A 16,812-nucleotide genomic window follows, 5' to 3' on the forward strand; every position below is an offset into this window, starting at 1 on the left:
TGCATAACATGTCAAGATAACACATGCTTATGCATAAGAACCTTCTGAAAAATGCAGCTCCCAGAGTTGCACTCAAGATCTGGAGTCAGTAGGCATGATGCAGGATTGAGAAATCTACAGTTTTACAAGTTCACTCTTTGTTTCCATGTGAAGCTGAGCCAGTTCAATACCACCTAGAGAAACACTGCTTTGGTGCAAACATATTTAAAAAATAGAAACTTTGTTTTATCGTCTCTCCCCCCAAAATGCAGCATCTATCCTAACATGCACAGTTCCTCATCTTATCTCACAGCTGAGGAGACATGAGTTCTCAGGTAAGTTATTTTTTTTGAAAATATTGATACTATTGGCCCTGAAATGGTGTACTTACTTAAGCGCTTTTCTTTTTTTTTTTTCTGAGTGACATTTATATCTTCCAAGGTTTACATAAATACTCAACAAACAGCAATATTTTTATAGACAGAAAAGTTCAGTTACTAGCAAAATTTATACAAATGACCTTTCATTTTTGGTTTGATTTTGGAGGAAAGAAGTGACTACATGATACACTTCAAGTAATAATGTTCCTTACTTAGAAAAGGAATGGTTGCTTGAGAGGTATTTGTTAAACCCACAACTTCTTAAGAAATAACTGATGGGCAGACAGGAAATAAATAAACAGAAAGAAATAGGTAGAAATATCATTGTTGTCTTGATAGAAATTATGATCCAGGTGAACAAATAAAAGCCAGATCAATTATGCAGCGGTGAGTCATGTTAATATCTTCAAAATGAAGCACAAGGCTGTCAGAGTTTTTTTTTTTTTTTAAGTCACCAGCTATTACTTCCCAATCTTCATCTTTTTTTTTTCCACAGCAGGATTTAAAACATTTTTCCAAATAAAACCTATGCAAGAGCTCACTTCATAAAACAGTTAAAATTTAACCCATCTGCCTTATGTCCTAGAGGGAGAATCACAGCTCTTCCCCCATCCCTCTCCCCACTTTCTCTCAGCCACAAGCAGCTGTGGAGTGCCCTAAGAATCTCCTGAGAGCAGAGTTGGAGAATTACTGATTTGGAGTGACAAATCTGATTCTCAAGTGTGACTTGTCAAACTAGTCATTTATTTATAAGCATAGTTACAAACCAATTTCACAGGCCATGTGAAAGATTCTAGGTTTATAAATTTGAATAAGCTTAGGGTCTCATGGGGGAAGCAGAGAGGCCAACAGCTCCAGTGCAGTGGGGCATGTGTCATCACAGACAGACGATGGTATGGTGAATCACAAACACAGCTTATAGGAAAGAAAGGCCTCAGCAGGTTAGAGGTAACTGAGCTGGCACACACATGAAGGGTAGGGAAGAAATTTTACCAGAAGAGGAAGGTGGTAGGAGCAGGTTTAAGGTTTGAATGCCTTAACCCCTAATCAGCTTCATATATGATGCTACTTCCAAGGTTTAGATATAGACCTGCCTTCCTCAATACAGGATAAATTTCATTTATGATTTCTCAAAATATAGAATCAAATTATTTTGTGAGTCATCCCACAATTGACTCTCTTGCTAATCAAGGGATGCTTAGCTATACTTAGTCACATCATTCCATCTCAGATCAAATTAACCAGTCAGCCAGAAATCTATCCTTTTTGTAGTTGACCCTGTGTCTCATCATATACAATAATAATATCCACTAATATCCTACCTACAATGGGCAGTGTGTTAAGATGTTAGATATATCATTTTCACTTATTTTTTGCAAGATACTTATGAGAGTTATCATTTATTCACACTTCCTAGATGGTAAAAACTAAGGCTTAGAGAAGTTAGGCATCATATACACAGTCACAAAGATAGTAAATGATAGACCAGCATTCAATTCCAGGAGGCTCTGATTACAAATCCATGTGTAATCTTAAATACAACATTGAAGGTTTTTAATAAGCCTTCTGATGTAGTCCAGTGTCTGTCTGTAGACCTAAAGGCAGACTATCATACTATACATATGATTTGTTTCTCATTTTTTTTCTAGCAAAGACTAAAAGTCTTATGAAAGTAGAGATATATACAAATTCTATTTTTATATCAATAACAGGTGTAGGATAAGTCCATATATTGTCAACATACTGAAAGATGAATCTTAATTCATATCAATAAATGAAATAAATCAGTCCTCTTAGTGGCTTAGGAATCTGCTTCCACAATGTTCAAATGATTGCATGGATTTTTAATGTAACATACAATATAATTTTTGGTGACATGGAGATATGCAAATTCAATAAGTAGGAATAAACTCCTTAAGCTCCATAAAGGACTTGATCTAGATATGAAACTATGTATTTTAATTAAGAAGAAAGAATGAGAGTTAGCAGACAAGGAAGCACATCCAAGTTGGCCTTTTATTCTCATCCAGTTTGTAAGCTTAGTTTTGTAAAGACTCTAAGGAATATAATAATTCAGTAGCCAAAGGGGATTCAGAATGGGAAACTCCACTAGGATCCATCACTTTCAAAACCACCCATGTTCAAGATAGCAAGGAGAGGTATTTCCCAGACAGGCATGTTCTGAAATCGCTAAATTACAAAGCTGGAGTGAAAGGGGTAACAATCATGAATATTCCACCCAATTGCCTCACTTTTTATATCTGAGAGAAACCAAGGACTGTAGGGATAAAGTTGCTACTTAAAGTTCACCTGGCTGTGTTTAAATCTCATCTATTTCCAAGTATGCTGCAGATACAACTTTACATTTGCAAAATTTCAAAGCCTTCAGGAAATCACACAATAGGCTCATCATCGTAAATGTAATGAAAGTGTAGCCAAATGTCCTTGCAATGTTCAAACTTCTCCATTCTGTTATGCGCAACTCTTTCTCCCATTGTGTTTTCAATCGGTTCTCCTCTAGTTATTTTGGGAGCATACGTTTTAAAACATTTCTTTTATGTCCTATGTTCACAAACTTTTCTGTCCTTTGCCAAGTTTATAATTTCCTATCTTCTGATTTGCTTGGGCTGTAAGGCATTTTAGCATATGAATCTGTATTAATTCCCTTTTGTATTTTCTCAGGCATCCTAAAATACTGCAGCAAATGGAGACACTCTTCTTTATCTTTCTTTCTACTGAACAGCTAAATATTCCTTTTAGGCCTCTTTCACTGGATTAATTTAGCTAAGCTTTCCATCTGATGCTGTTTTGTTAAAGTTAAATCACATTTCCATAACATTTTATGGGAATCAGCCTAGCAGCACTCTCTTTGGCATGCCACTGAAATAAAGACACATTTTAAAGACACATCATGACACCAAATAATTATGTTATTTAGCAAAGGTTCTTATCTGCCATCTTCTAATTTATGTCACAATTCAGTCACCCTGCATTTGCATTTGTGTTGTGTGTCAGCCTCTACAAAGGTGATACTTACATTATTTGTGTGTATGAAATAAGGAGTCACATTTTGATGAATATCTGATGCTTGGTTTCTGCTCTGGAGTTTAGGACAGTTGAACCAAAGATTTAACTTTGAAATATTTGGTTGTTCACACTAGTAATTATGTATAGGTATAAAATGCAACTGCATAAACTGAGATTTTTTTAAAAAATTAGACACTGGTGGCAGTGATATTTTTATTTTCATGCAAATTAAAATGTGTTTGAATCCATTTTTATCTTCAAGTAACACTTCTAAAAAATTCCTTGCTAGTTAAAACCTTGAAGTTAGCTGTATAATGACCCTCCAATCATCTTTGATTGATTAGTTCATGGAAAACATATCTTTAGATATTCAATCTATTTAAATATACAACTGAGAAAAAATTTTTCTGACAAAACAGCAAAATTGAATTTATTTGTGCTACCAATTAGTGATGCCACTCTGTATAGTTTTTATTTTTGTTCACTTTTCCTATCCCACACACCTCCTATTTCACATATAAATTTAAAAACATTGTGCCTGATGTTATTCCAATACAAGACACTATTACTTGTCTAGAGCTAGGAGAAAGACTAAGAAAATACAACAGAGGAAGTTCCCTTTGTGAGATCATGTTCAAACAAATCCATGTTTCTACTCTGACTAGTATCCATGAGAATGTGGGTTCAATCCCTGGCCTTGCTAAGTGTATTGGGGATCCTACGTTGCTGTGAGCCGTGGTGTAGGCCGAAGACACAACTCAGATCCTGTGTTGCTGTGGTGTAGGCCAGCAGCTGTAGCTCAGATTTGGACCCTAGCCTGGGAACTTCCGTGTCATGGGTGCAGCCCTAAAAAGCAAAAGAAGAAAGAAAAGAAAAGAAAAGAAAAGAAAAGAAAAGAAAAGAAAGGAAAAGAAAAGAAAAGAAAAGACAACAGATATAATCTCTGTATTTTCCGTAAATCAACTAAATAATCAGGAACCCTCAACAGAGTCCATATTAATATAATAATTAAAAAAATATTATGGTCCTTATTAACATTTTAGTTTCATGATTGGAACTACGTTAAAGTATGATCAAGTTTTGCTCCATATTCTCAAACCTTATCTTTGATAAGAGTGTTGAATGTATTTATTTACCTCAACTCTTGTCCTACTTTATGTGACAAACTAACTGAAAGTGATCTAGCTAAGTAAGCAAAATGTTTATACCTATAGCAAGCTTTTACTTTTAAACAAAAATTTATTTGCCTATATGACTTTCCATAAGTTTAAATTTATTGGTAATAGTAATAAATATGCACCTGAGCCTAGAAAGAAAAGATCAAAGGTTTGGGTGTATACACAATCAGAAAACATGCATTTATTTAGCACCTCCAAATTATAGGTATTCCTGAAAACTAAAAAAGAAATAAAGAATAACAGCTACAATTTTTTTGGGGGGGTCATTATCCTCTAGGCTTATCTAAGTATTTTTAATACATTTAAAAAATTAATTCTCAAAACAAACTTATGTTGTTACTACTGTTATCCCTGTTTATGTGTTAATTTTGCATAAAATTCAAGCAAGTGGTCCAAAGTAACTAACACAGTCAACAAGGAAGACCCAGAACACAGAGCAGAAGCAAGCTGACTTCAGACTCCCTGGTCTTAAAACCCCTGTATCACATTCCTCAAAAAACTTAGCTTTTACAATCTATTTGGAGAGTGAAAATTTGTCTAAAAAGAAAATTATGACAAAGGAGCAAAGGCAATACAACAAAGCAAAGAAAGTATCTTCAACAAATGGTGCTGGAACAAGTGGACATCCACATTCGAAATAATGAATATAGATGCAGAACTCACACACTTCCCCAAAATTAACTCAAAATGGATCACAGACCTAAATATAGAGCATGAAACTATAGAACTCCTAAGGAAATAGGAGAAACTCTAGATGATCTTGGCTATGGCCATGACTTTTTAGGTACAACACCAGAGGTAGATCCATGCAGAAAAGACATATTTAGCTGGATTACACTAAAATAAAAAAATAATAATAAAAAAGAAACATTCTGATTGATGTCAACAAATAAAAAAATATAATAAAAAAGAAACATTCTGATCAAGCCACAGACTAGGAAAATATTCATCTGATAAAGGAATGTTATCTAAGATATGCAAAGAACTCTTAAAACTCAAGGATAAGAAAACGAACTACTTAATTAAAAATGGGCCAAACACCTTAACATACACTTCATCAAACAAGATATACAGATAGCAAATACACATTTGAAAAGATAGCCCACAACATAAATCATCAGGGAAATGTAACTAAAACAAGATACCACTATATACTTATGAGAATGGCTAAAATCTGGAACGTTAACACCAAATGCTGGCAAGGATATGGAACAACAGGAAATCTCATTAATTGGTGGCGGGAATGAAAAGTGGCTCAGCTGCTTTGAAGACAGTTTGTCAGTTTCTTACAAAACCAAATATACTCTCAACATACAGTCCAGATATTGCATTCCTTAATGTTACTCAAAGTACTCGAAAACTTACGTACACACAAAAAACTGCACACTATAGAGTTTATAGCATCTTCATTCATAAGTACCAAAAATTGGAAGCAATCAAGATATCCTTAATTTGGCAAATGGATAAATAAACAGGTATATCCAGGCAATGGAATATCATTCAGTGATAAAAAGAAATGAGGTAATAACAAGCCATGAAAAGACATGGGGGAATCTTAAATGAATACTACTAACTGAAAGAAGCCAATCTGAAAGGTTACATACTGTGTGATTGCAACTCTATGACATTCTGGAAGACAAATCTACAGAGAATATAAAATCAGTGGTTACCAGAGGCTGGAGGAGCAAAGAATAAATAGAACAAAGAGATGTTTTAGTTCAGTGAAAATACTCTTTATAACACTATAATAATGAATACATATTATTATACATGTTTCCAACCCCATAGATTGTACAATAGCAATGGTGAACTCTAAGGTGAACTAATGTCAATGGTTGAGTATGACATGTCAATGTAGGCTCATCAGTTGCAACAAATGCATCACTCTGGCAGAGGTTGTTGATAATGAGGAAGGATATGTATGTATGTGAGTGTACAGGAAATGTCTTTTTTCTCCATTTTTCTGTGAACCTGAAACTGCTCTTTCAGGAAGTCTTAAAAAGAAAATTCAAAATACAAGGAACAAAATGATTCAGAGAGTGATTCAGTAGAAATCAGGATGAAAAGTCCCGCATCCTTGCTGTGGCTAAGTAAATGATTAAATCTCCCTGCATATCAGTTTATTGATGTGAAAAAAATTGCCAATATTTGGAGAGAAGGAGACAGTACTGTGAACTGCACTGACTGAAAGGAGGAGTGTGATTGGGAAAGCTAAGGAAACAAAACAAAGAGTGAAGCAGGTAAATTTAGGCAGCAATGCAGGATCATATCTTATCACACAGGCTACTGACTCACTCTAAGCCACAGAGACATACAACAGGCAGGATGACTTCAGTCAGTGAAAAAGACTGGTTCCAGATAGAAACTACTTGGGGATAGATAGTTTTTGGAAGGAAAGAAAACGGGACTTGTATGCTGGCTGCCCTGTTGCTTGTGGGTTTGCATTAGCGGGACATTTGTCATCCAGTGATACTAAGAGAATTTGAGGAGATGCATACAGTGGAAATCAAAGTAGTCTTGGGAGGACAGATGGGATTCAGACAAGCAAACTGGAGGGCAAATCTTTTGCTAGATACTTGGGGAAGAGACTCTAGGCTTTCATCTGGCAAGTCTCTGAAGGATGTACCCTAAGAAAGACTTGCAAATTGTGAACATTTGTTTTCTTTTGGGGATTTACAATTCAGTACTGAAAAGAATATTTGTGTGCTTTCCTTAAAAGGCAAAAGAGATAATGACATATTTAAGAATTCCTTCCATAAATTTCCTTGAATTTTCTGGTATGTTTCCTCTTGCTTAGAACAGATTAAAGATTTTAAGTGTATTGTGCTTTGCTAAAGATGCTCCACACCATTTTGTAGACAGAATAGATTTTTTTTTTTTCTGGGCCCATTCAATCGTCTCTTTCTTGATATAATACTTCATTTTTATTGCCTCTATCTTTTTCTGTTTTATTCTCTTTTTTGGGGTGTGTGTGTGTGTACATGCATTTTTACTACTTTAACAATTTTATAAAGAATAAAATGAGATTTCATAATCCATTGATTAAACCTTTAAGTTTGTCCTAGACAGAGGTCTGAGATGTTTTTGGTATATAATTGCCATTATAGCTGTTTAAAGCTATTGATATAAAAAGATGGAAAAGAGAACTTTTAATTTAAATGAGGAAGCTTCAGAATTTACTTGTTTGTAGAACGTTTTTTGTAGCTTGTTAAAATAAGAAATTTTTAAAAAATAGCTTATTAAATGATAGTGAGATTGCCATAGATATTTTACCTCAACTATGATAATTAAGTGCTAAAATTATTAAAATTTAATACCAATATTTGATCTAAAATGGATTCTAGTGGGACATTTTACCTAAAAACTAAATTGTGCAGTCAAAATTTACATACTTTTCTATTTCTTATCTAATTTAATCCAATCTATTTTACATTTTCTAGATATCAGTAAAATTAGACAGTCAATTAAAATTTCATGGTCTACAGTATTATCTTTAGACAGAACTGGAAGCAATACTCCAGTTAATAATCTAACTATAAAAATAGCTGTGTTGCTCTAGTTTCAGCAGTAAGAAATTGTAATTGCCCAATGTCCTAATTTCTTTGAGTTTCAGAAATTTAGCTATTGGTAATCTTCTATGTCCTCAAATTTTATGATAGGCTATGGTTAGTACTAAACAAACAAACAAAAAATCAGAGCATTCCTCACTGTCTATTCATATGGTATCTATATATATAGATCTGCTTTTTATATGCAGGTAAATCAAAGAAGGGACATACATTAGATTAGTTGTAATGATAAACTAGATGTGAATGGTAATATCTGTTGTATTTAGGAAGTTTATAATGAACAGATATCAGGAGTTTCCGTCGTGGCACAGTGGTTAATGAATCTGACTAGGAACCATAAGGTTGCAGGTTTGATCCCTCGCCTAGCTCAACGGATCTGGCATTGCTGTTAGCTGTGGTGTAGGTCACAGACGTGCATCAGATCTGATGTTGCTGTGGCTGTGGTGTAAACCTGGGAACCTCCAGGTACCGTGGGTGCAGCCCGTGGGGAAATAAAAAAAAAACACAGATATCACATGCAACTTAGGAAAACAAGGGAAGGGTAAAACCATTCAATATTAGTCTATAGTCTCACTCCTTAGCATGACACAAAATTTGACACACATTCCAGGTAAAAGAATCCTGAGTTCATTTGATGTTTTAATCTGTCTCCCTGGTGTGACATTCACAATAGCTCATCAAGCAGAAGGCAGAGTACAAAAGTAGAAAGCAAATAGATAGGGCATCTACTACTTTTGTTTTCTGTTTATGCTGCTAACATTCCCTGACAGCGAGAAGATTGAAATGTTGGACATTCAGTCACTGTATATAGTCTGCCTTCAACTTATCAGTTAACCTTGAAAGGTTTACATATGTCGTTGGCTCAGTTTTCTACCTGTTCTCTTTTTCTAATGCCATTATAAAATCTCCCAATGTCACTTGACTGTCAGACACAGCTTTTAGTTTTGAATTTCTGCCTTTTTATGCCCAGAGTGCAATTAGAGGAACAAAATGATACATTACAAACACTAACTATTAATTTTTCTATTGTTGAGTGGTCTTAATACATCTATACACATAAATGTCTTTAAATCTAATTATTTCTGAATATTTTAAATGCAAATGCCTTAATTTATGATTTAATCATCTAAATAGAATACTAAAATTTGGTAAGTCAGGGAATATTTTTCTTTTTGATTGTGTGAACAGGTGAAATAGTCTAATTAAGTAGGTATTTGAGAATAGACACTCAAGAGGAACAGTGTTATCACTGAGCTGTAAAATGATTATAGTGGAAGAGTTAAGGAGGGAACATACATAGACTGTAAATCAACTATATGAACTTGGACACCAAAACAAACACAGTCCAGGAAATGTATGTTAGTTAGCTACAAAATGTACTGCTGAGTTCAGAAAAAAATGTTTTTTTTAAGATATCAGGCAAGAGTAAGAACTAATGCCAGATTCAAAAACGCTAGTCTGAGTCATGTCAAAGAGAGCAAAGGCCAAAAACTAGTATCCATGCAGAAAAAGAACAAGATTAATAGCTAGCTTTAATTAACTCAATTCTTACAACAATCCTATTTCCATTTCCAATATAAAAATGAGAACATTGCAGATCAGAAATATTGACTCCACAAGCACAAACAGGAAGTGGCATGAATTCAACAAAGGGTCTTAGGTAGTGAAACTTAATGCTGGTAATAATCTGACATTAGGCTCCTTTCATATACTGACATATTCTTCTCAGGTCCCTTTGTTCAAACTGAATTGTGACAAAACCTTTCCCCATTCCACTGTTGTTACATGGAATTGTAGAAGGGCTTACATTCCTTGGCAGGAAGAGAAACTGGTTCATTAAAAACCTACCTATTGACAGCTAACTAGGAGTTAAGCAAAGTGTTAAGCAATTTAAACAATTTATATCATTTATTCCTCATGACCCAGTGACACAGGTCATGTTAATATCCCCATGTTACAGATGAGAAAGCTGAAGACTTGGAAAGTAAGTTGACCTCAGTGTTACAAATATTAAATATTAGGGCTTAGATTCAGTCACAAGCAGTTGAACGAAACTCTAATAATAACTCTACTAATGATGAGATCATTATTGCATAAGACAGTGTATCAGAAAAAGAAAAATAAACCCTAGTATTAGCATCACAATCATGATTATCTCATAATATCTCACCATTATGGTTAAAGCTCTCCCATAGTAAGGGATATCATACTCACTTTTTTTTTTTTTTTTTGTATTTTTAGGACACCCACAGCATATGGAGGTTCCCAGGCTAGGGGAATTGAATTGGAACTGTAGCCACTGGCCTAAGCCACAGCCACAGCAGTACCACATCCAATCCATGTCTGCGACCTACACCACAACTCATGGCAACACTGAATCCTTAATCCTTTACTGAGTGAGGCCAGGGATTGAACCTGTGTCCTCAGAGATGCTAGTAAGATTTGCTTCCTCTGAGCCTCATCCAGAACTCCCAAACTCACCTGTAAGATTTCACAGAATCTTAGAATCCTAAGAAAATGTGCATATATGCACGTGCACAAATGTTCCGCCTCATTTGGGGGAGTTTTTGGACTCCTTAAAAGTCAAATTAAAAACTTTCGATATTAAAGATTAAATATTATGTTAATACAATTTATACATACATGCATATATACAAAAATATATATACACAAAATGCTCACATTTCTGCTCTAAATAACTATATTACTATTAAACTATACTTTGTAAATTTAAAGTGAAAGCATTTGCTAAAATGAATGGTTCCTGGTCTAAAGAGAAAGACTTGGTTGGAATCTTGACTCTGCACTACCTAGCAGGTACCTTGAGGTACCCACTTCTTTCTATAGCTCACTTTCCTAACTTGTAAAATGGGGATAATAATAGCCAGCCCAGAGATTTACTTAAGAATTCAGTAAACTGACATTTATTATACACTTAGTAGAGGACCTGAGCACAGTCAGCTGGCAATAGTAGTTCACAACCTGGTTGTATTTTGACCAATGAGTTGAGTTGTGAAAATGAGTATCTTTGATAGTAATATTCCCTATTGCTCACATAATTATTGTAACATCTAATATGGTACTTTGAACACAGCAGATATTTAATAAATATTTGCTGAATAAATTTAGAAGAAAAAAATGTCTTAGCATTGCTCCATTTACAACCAGGCTTTAAAACTACTAAGTTTTTAGAAGTCTTACCATATCCCATGGTGCTCAGATATTTTCAAACATACTTCTATTATCTACTGTCTATTAGTCAGCATTAAGTTCTAATTTAAATATATATCTATATTATATGTAATCAATCATTTCACTGCCTTTTGATTTCATCTCTGTAACAAATATTCACTCTGCTAATTATGTAAATCTCCATTTTTATCGTCAGTGTGTTTTCTGATTTTTTCAGATAACTGAGCATGTCTATACTTGTGGCTGTGTTTTGTTTTTAAATGCCAGAGAGGCTCATATGAATAAAGGTAGAATATTTTAAAATACTTTATTAATATATCTTTTCAAACCCTCCAGGTATCTTTTTAAAGTATCTTTTAGAATGTTCTAATAGAAGAAAAAGAAACAGTCTTTATCTTTCTCTCTGAATGTTACCAAACCATCAATTAAAATGTTCCAGTTAATGTTTACATGTGCATCTTCCCCTCTCAGAAAATGTCAGTTGCTCAGTTTGCTTAGTGCAGTTTGATGTTAGCTGGGTATTCTTTCTTTCTCTTTTTTAACCATTTCTACTAAACTGTGTTTTGATATGTGACAGAACAGAAAATTCTCACTTTAACAGTTTTTAATTGTTCTGCACAATTTTAGGGCTATGATTAGTAGTTTGAGTCTATATTGTTAAAGATTAAATTTTCTTAATATAGTTTAACATCTCAGTGAAAATATGATGTTGAAATATTCATACTATTTATCATGTTATAACATCTCTAATTACAGTTAAATGTCTGGCTTTCCATATATTAGGTCACTAGAGAGAATTATTTTTTAATTATGTATTTTCAATAGATGATAAACTGGTTTTTTATTAGCTTGGTTATTTTCATAAAACATTTAAATCTAAGATTTTTATCCTTTTACACATTTTTTACATATTGGTCTTATGAAAACAAAATGGATTCTTAGATACAAACATAATATTTAGAGACTAAAGGTTAGTATATGGAAGTTCCCAGGCTAGGAGTCAAACTGGAGCTGCAGGTGCCAGGCTACACCACTGCCACAACAACATCAGACCTATGCCATCAGACCTACACTGCAGCTTGCGGCAACACTGGATCATTAACCCACTGAGCAAGGCGAGGAGATGAACCCACATCCTCATGGATAGTAGTCAGATTCCTAATCCACTGAGCCACAACAAGAACTTGGCTAAGTTTGATTTGTAATGCATTAAACAATGTTCTCAAACTTTATTGTGGATACGAATTACCTAAAATTATGTTAAAATGCAGACGTGATTGATTCAGTAGGTCTGGGATGATACCACAGTTTGAGGAGCAAGGATGAAAGACTATCTTAAAGGCATCTAATGATAACTCAACAAAAGCTTCTTGAACGTCACTGTCAACATGCAGAACTATTTACTGCAAGTAAGGCAAAGGGATGGTTCTGGAAAGAGCGTGGTTATAACTTTCAATTCATTCTTTGATGCTTATTGGCCACTTAGTCTTGCACAGATTTTAACTTCTTCTAAGCTTAGTCTGCCTTCATATTATCTTGAGCTTAGGAAATGCCCACTGACTGATTAAGATTTCAAAAGAACTAATCAGTCTCAATGATGACAATTTCAATTTAATTTAACAAACATAACTGAACATATGCAATGAGCCTGAAAAGGGTAGTGGATTCAGGATAAAATAATAAACCACTATTTTTATGAACTGTCCTTTTCTGAAAACTAATGAAAAATTATATGACATATAAATATTGGCATTAGCAGCTGGGAAGTTTGTCTGATAGCCTTTAAGTATCAACAGATATGTATTCTCTTAACATTTAAAATGATTTTGGCCAGAATTTAATGTTTCTGTGTTACTGAAAACTCTTAGTTATTCCTAAATTCTAGAGTAAATTGTGTGCCCACATGTGTCTCACATCGACCTCTTCAGATAAAGAATTATATTTGGCCAGAAGTTTGCTGCATACTGGGAAAGCTTTGTTACTGTTTTAATAATGGTATGATTCAACTGTAGTATAAATTGGGAATAAGGAATCTAGACATTTCAGAAATTAAGATATTGAATGTCCACTATTGTGGAATACTCTAAGACAATGACTTAAAAAAATCTGATTATGTGCCATGGAACATTCTAAACCCAGATGTGGTCCCTTCCACTCACCTGATGACAGAGTAAGGAACCAGTCACTAGTAATAAACCCAATATCAGAAGCTGTTTTCATACAAACTGTAGTTGGCTGATATTCTCTGTGTTTCAAATTGGGTAATTAATTATATTAGCTACATTTCCTATAATACACATATTAGAAATAAATATGTTTGCAATGAACTACTGTTTTGTTATTGTTAATGGATGTGACATGCATGCCAACTCTTTCCTTTCTTTAAAATGATTGTCATTACAAATGAGTTTTCATTACTTATTTTTCCACAATTCTCATCACCTACTAGTGTTTTTACAGCTGTGTTTTTAAAAGGTTGTTAATTAAATTGATAAAACATGAAATTGGGAACATCGTTTGTTTTAATTTTTTTTCATTTTTTTGGTCCACTTATTAAAACATTTGATGGTGACTTCGCCAAGAAAACTATTTGGGGGTTTCCCCTGATTACAACGGTGTTCTGATGTTTGCTTCTATTTCTGAATTTCAGAGGAAATTTAATAAGTGTAATTTTATGAAAATGGAAATTCTTAAATAACTACACTTCTAGTGTGTACTATATGATTACATATATTTTTAGGAAGATTTAATTTGGTCTAATTCTTAAAGCCTTCATTCTTTTTACTTCCCTCCTTCTCTTTTGATGAGATAGGGCACATAACAGGATGGGCCTGAGCTCTCTAGCTATGGAACTATGTGGATTGTTCTTTCAACTCGCCAGCAAATATTTTCATGATTGAGAACTCTGTGGTTTGGGAGCTGAAAGTTTTCGGTAAAAACAGGTTTATAAAGCCACAGAGTAAACAATGTGAAAATTGGCTTGAATTTCTCCAATGACAAGTTCAATTTTCATCAGAGTTGACTTTTCAAAATATACAATAAATAGTTGCATTTGTTATTAATCACACAAGTAGGCACTGCAGCATCTATTACTCATTTGATTTTTAATGTGTGTTTAAATCAGCAATGATTCAAGTTACAGCATAATTATCAATGCTGTGTCTGAAAAAACAACAACAACAACGTCATTTATTCCAATATGTGGATTCAGAGATTGCTCACAATTAAATGCAGAATACTATGAAAGGAATACATTCATTAACTAATACACCCATGGTTTTAGTAATGCTTTCAAATGAAAATAAATGGTTAAGACATCAGTTTTAAAGAGTCTTACTTATATTAATTACAAATTTTATTTTTAGAGTGTTTCTCATGGAGGATGGCAGTCTCAAGATATACAACGTTACCAGGTCAGATGCGGGATTATATACTTGCGTAGCTACAAATCAGTTTGGTGTTGCGAAGAACACTGGCAGCCTTATTGTAAAAGGTATTTTATTATCTTCATTCATGCTTGATGAACATTGGAGATATATATGCATATCAGGACCTCTATCACAGTGTCATACTGTATATGCGAAATATTTGATTTGACAAATTATTTGAGTTGGGTTCCCATATTTATTAAGAGCATGTATCATACTGTATATGTGAAATATTTGATTTGACAAATTATTTAAGAGTTGGGTTCCCATATTTATTAAGAGCATGTTCACTTTGCCAGTGGGATAGCATGGTGGTTAAAAAGTGATCCAGTGGGTAATTAGATCGAATTAAAAACTGTGTTTAAAAATACCTAATTTTCACAAATGCTTCAGTGTAGAGAAGCCATGGACATTTTGATGACGTCAGTGGATAATATTTTTCTTGGTTAAGTTTTCTTCAGAAGCTATCATTTTGTATGGAAATTTTTACCTGGATATATGGCTGCCAAGTACATAATCAGTTCATTTATTTATATAACTCTAGGTGCATAACTAGTGAAATACAAACTCTCCTGTATGCAACTTAATAAGCAGTTCTTTTCAAAAAGAAAAAAATTAAAATATTAGTGGCCATGTGAGCCATTATTATATTCCCATCACAGTAAATGGAGATGCTCACACAATCTTCAGCTTTTTAAAATAAGATCAATCCAACGTACCTACATTCACCAAGGGACATAATTAGTATTAGATGTATCTATTCCCCATATCTCCTACTTTATTTATTGAATCTCAGTTCATAAAACTAGTATGTTTAGGAGAAGTGGGTCATGTTTATCATTTCATTGCCTCCTGGATAATAAAAATGATTGTCTTGATAGAGGAGTCTGAGCAGCTAATTAAGCCCAAATGATTAAATCCAGCGATTGGTACTTTATCACCATTTCTATTAAAAATAAATAAATTCTGTAGAAAGTAGTTAGCTGCTGCCCTTCAACTATCTTTTAAAATATCTCAAGGAAAACAAACACCTAACTTTATCCATGGAAGATATTTCTGCCAATTTTGTCTCAAGCCTATTACATTTATGCCAATAATTGCCTGAAACACTGGAGAAATGTGACTGATAGAACTTGTACTAAAATCCAATCAGTGTGGAATATTTTTAAAAACTTCACCTAAGATTGTACTGTCATCAGATTTTTAAGACAGACACAGACTTAATGTTACAAGAAATGTGCTGTAGTTATATTTAATGATAGGAAATTTCTCTAGGACATTTTTAATAATATTCATGTACTGAAAAGTGTGAATGCTTTATATTTGCAGCAATAACATGTCTATTAAGGGAAAAAACAGCACATTACCTCATCTGAAATTAAGAAAGTGTGGGTGGTATGCATTAATTTTACCACAGCAGAAGATTAAAATATGGTAGAGGATAATTTTTCCAGATATGGAGAAATCCAGTAGGAATTAAAATATGAAATATTAAGGATAGATGACATCAGTAGTGGCAATGTTATTTTTCAAAGAAAATTTTGGTAGAAAACTGGTGATGGATGAGCAAGAGCCATGGTTTTGTTGCTAAAATATACTGATGGAGACCCTTTCTCCCCAAAGGATAAGAAAAAAAAGTTAACGGATCAATTGAGCTAAGTGGATAGATACTCTTCCTCAAACATTTCTTTAGCCTTTGGCCTCATAATGCTACCCATTAGTAATCAATGGAAGAAATATAAAAGAAGACTCATATAAGAGACTCAGGAACAACTGCTAACTTACTTCAGAGTTAGCAATTGGATATTTTAGAGGTGAAACATAGCCCGGTTTTTTCACTGATATGTTCCTAATTCGTAGGACAGAAACAAGTTGATATAGATTTTGGGATATTCCATAAAACACACCATAGTCCTCAGGTACTCTATTCTATGACTTAGAAATTAAGATTGCTCAGATAAAAATCTGACATCTTTTTGTTTATTTCTAGTGTTCTTTGCTGGAGCTATTGAAACAAAGGGATCTCGATCTGTATTACTGGTCACCTTTATCTTTTCGA

At 33.7% G+C, this 16,812-nt stretch overlaps 1 protein-coding gene across 1 annotated transcript in view; it reads left to right on the top strand.

Moving 5' to 3' along the window:
• CNTN6 (contactin 6) overlaps positions 1-16,812 on the top strand; it is a 295,431-nt gene that overhangs the window by 233,293 nt on the left and 45,326 nt on the right. Inside the window, 1 exon segment of the mRNA XM_084989161.1 lies at positions 14,691-14,818. Within this exon segment, the coding sequence (XP_084845287.1) occupies positions 14,691-14,818 (128 nt within the window).

This window comes from Sus scrofa, chromosome 13 (genome assembly GCF_054392235.1).
Source record: "Sus scrofa isolate SSC_HxYL_T2T_F1_AM1 chromosome 13, Sscrofa_HxYL_maternal_Yorkshire_Landrace_v2.0, whole genome shotgun sequence".
Classification (NCBI taxonomy): domain Eukaryota; kingdom Metazoa; phylum Chordata; class Mammalia; order Artiodactyla; family Suidae; genus Sus; species Sus scrofa.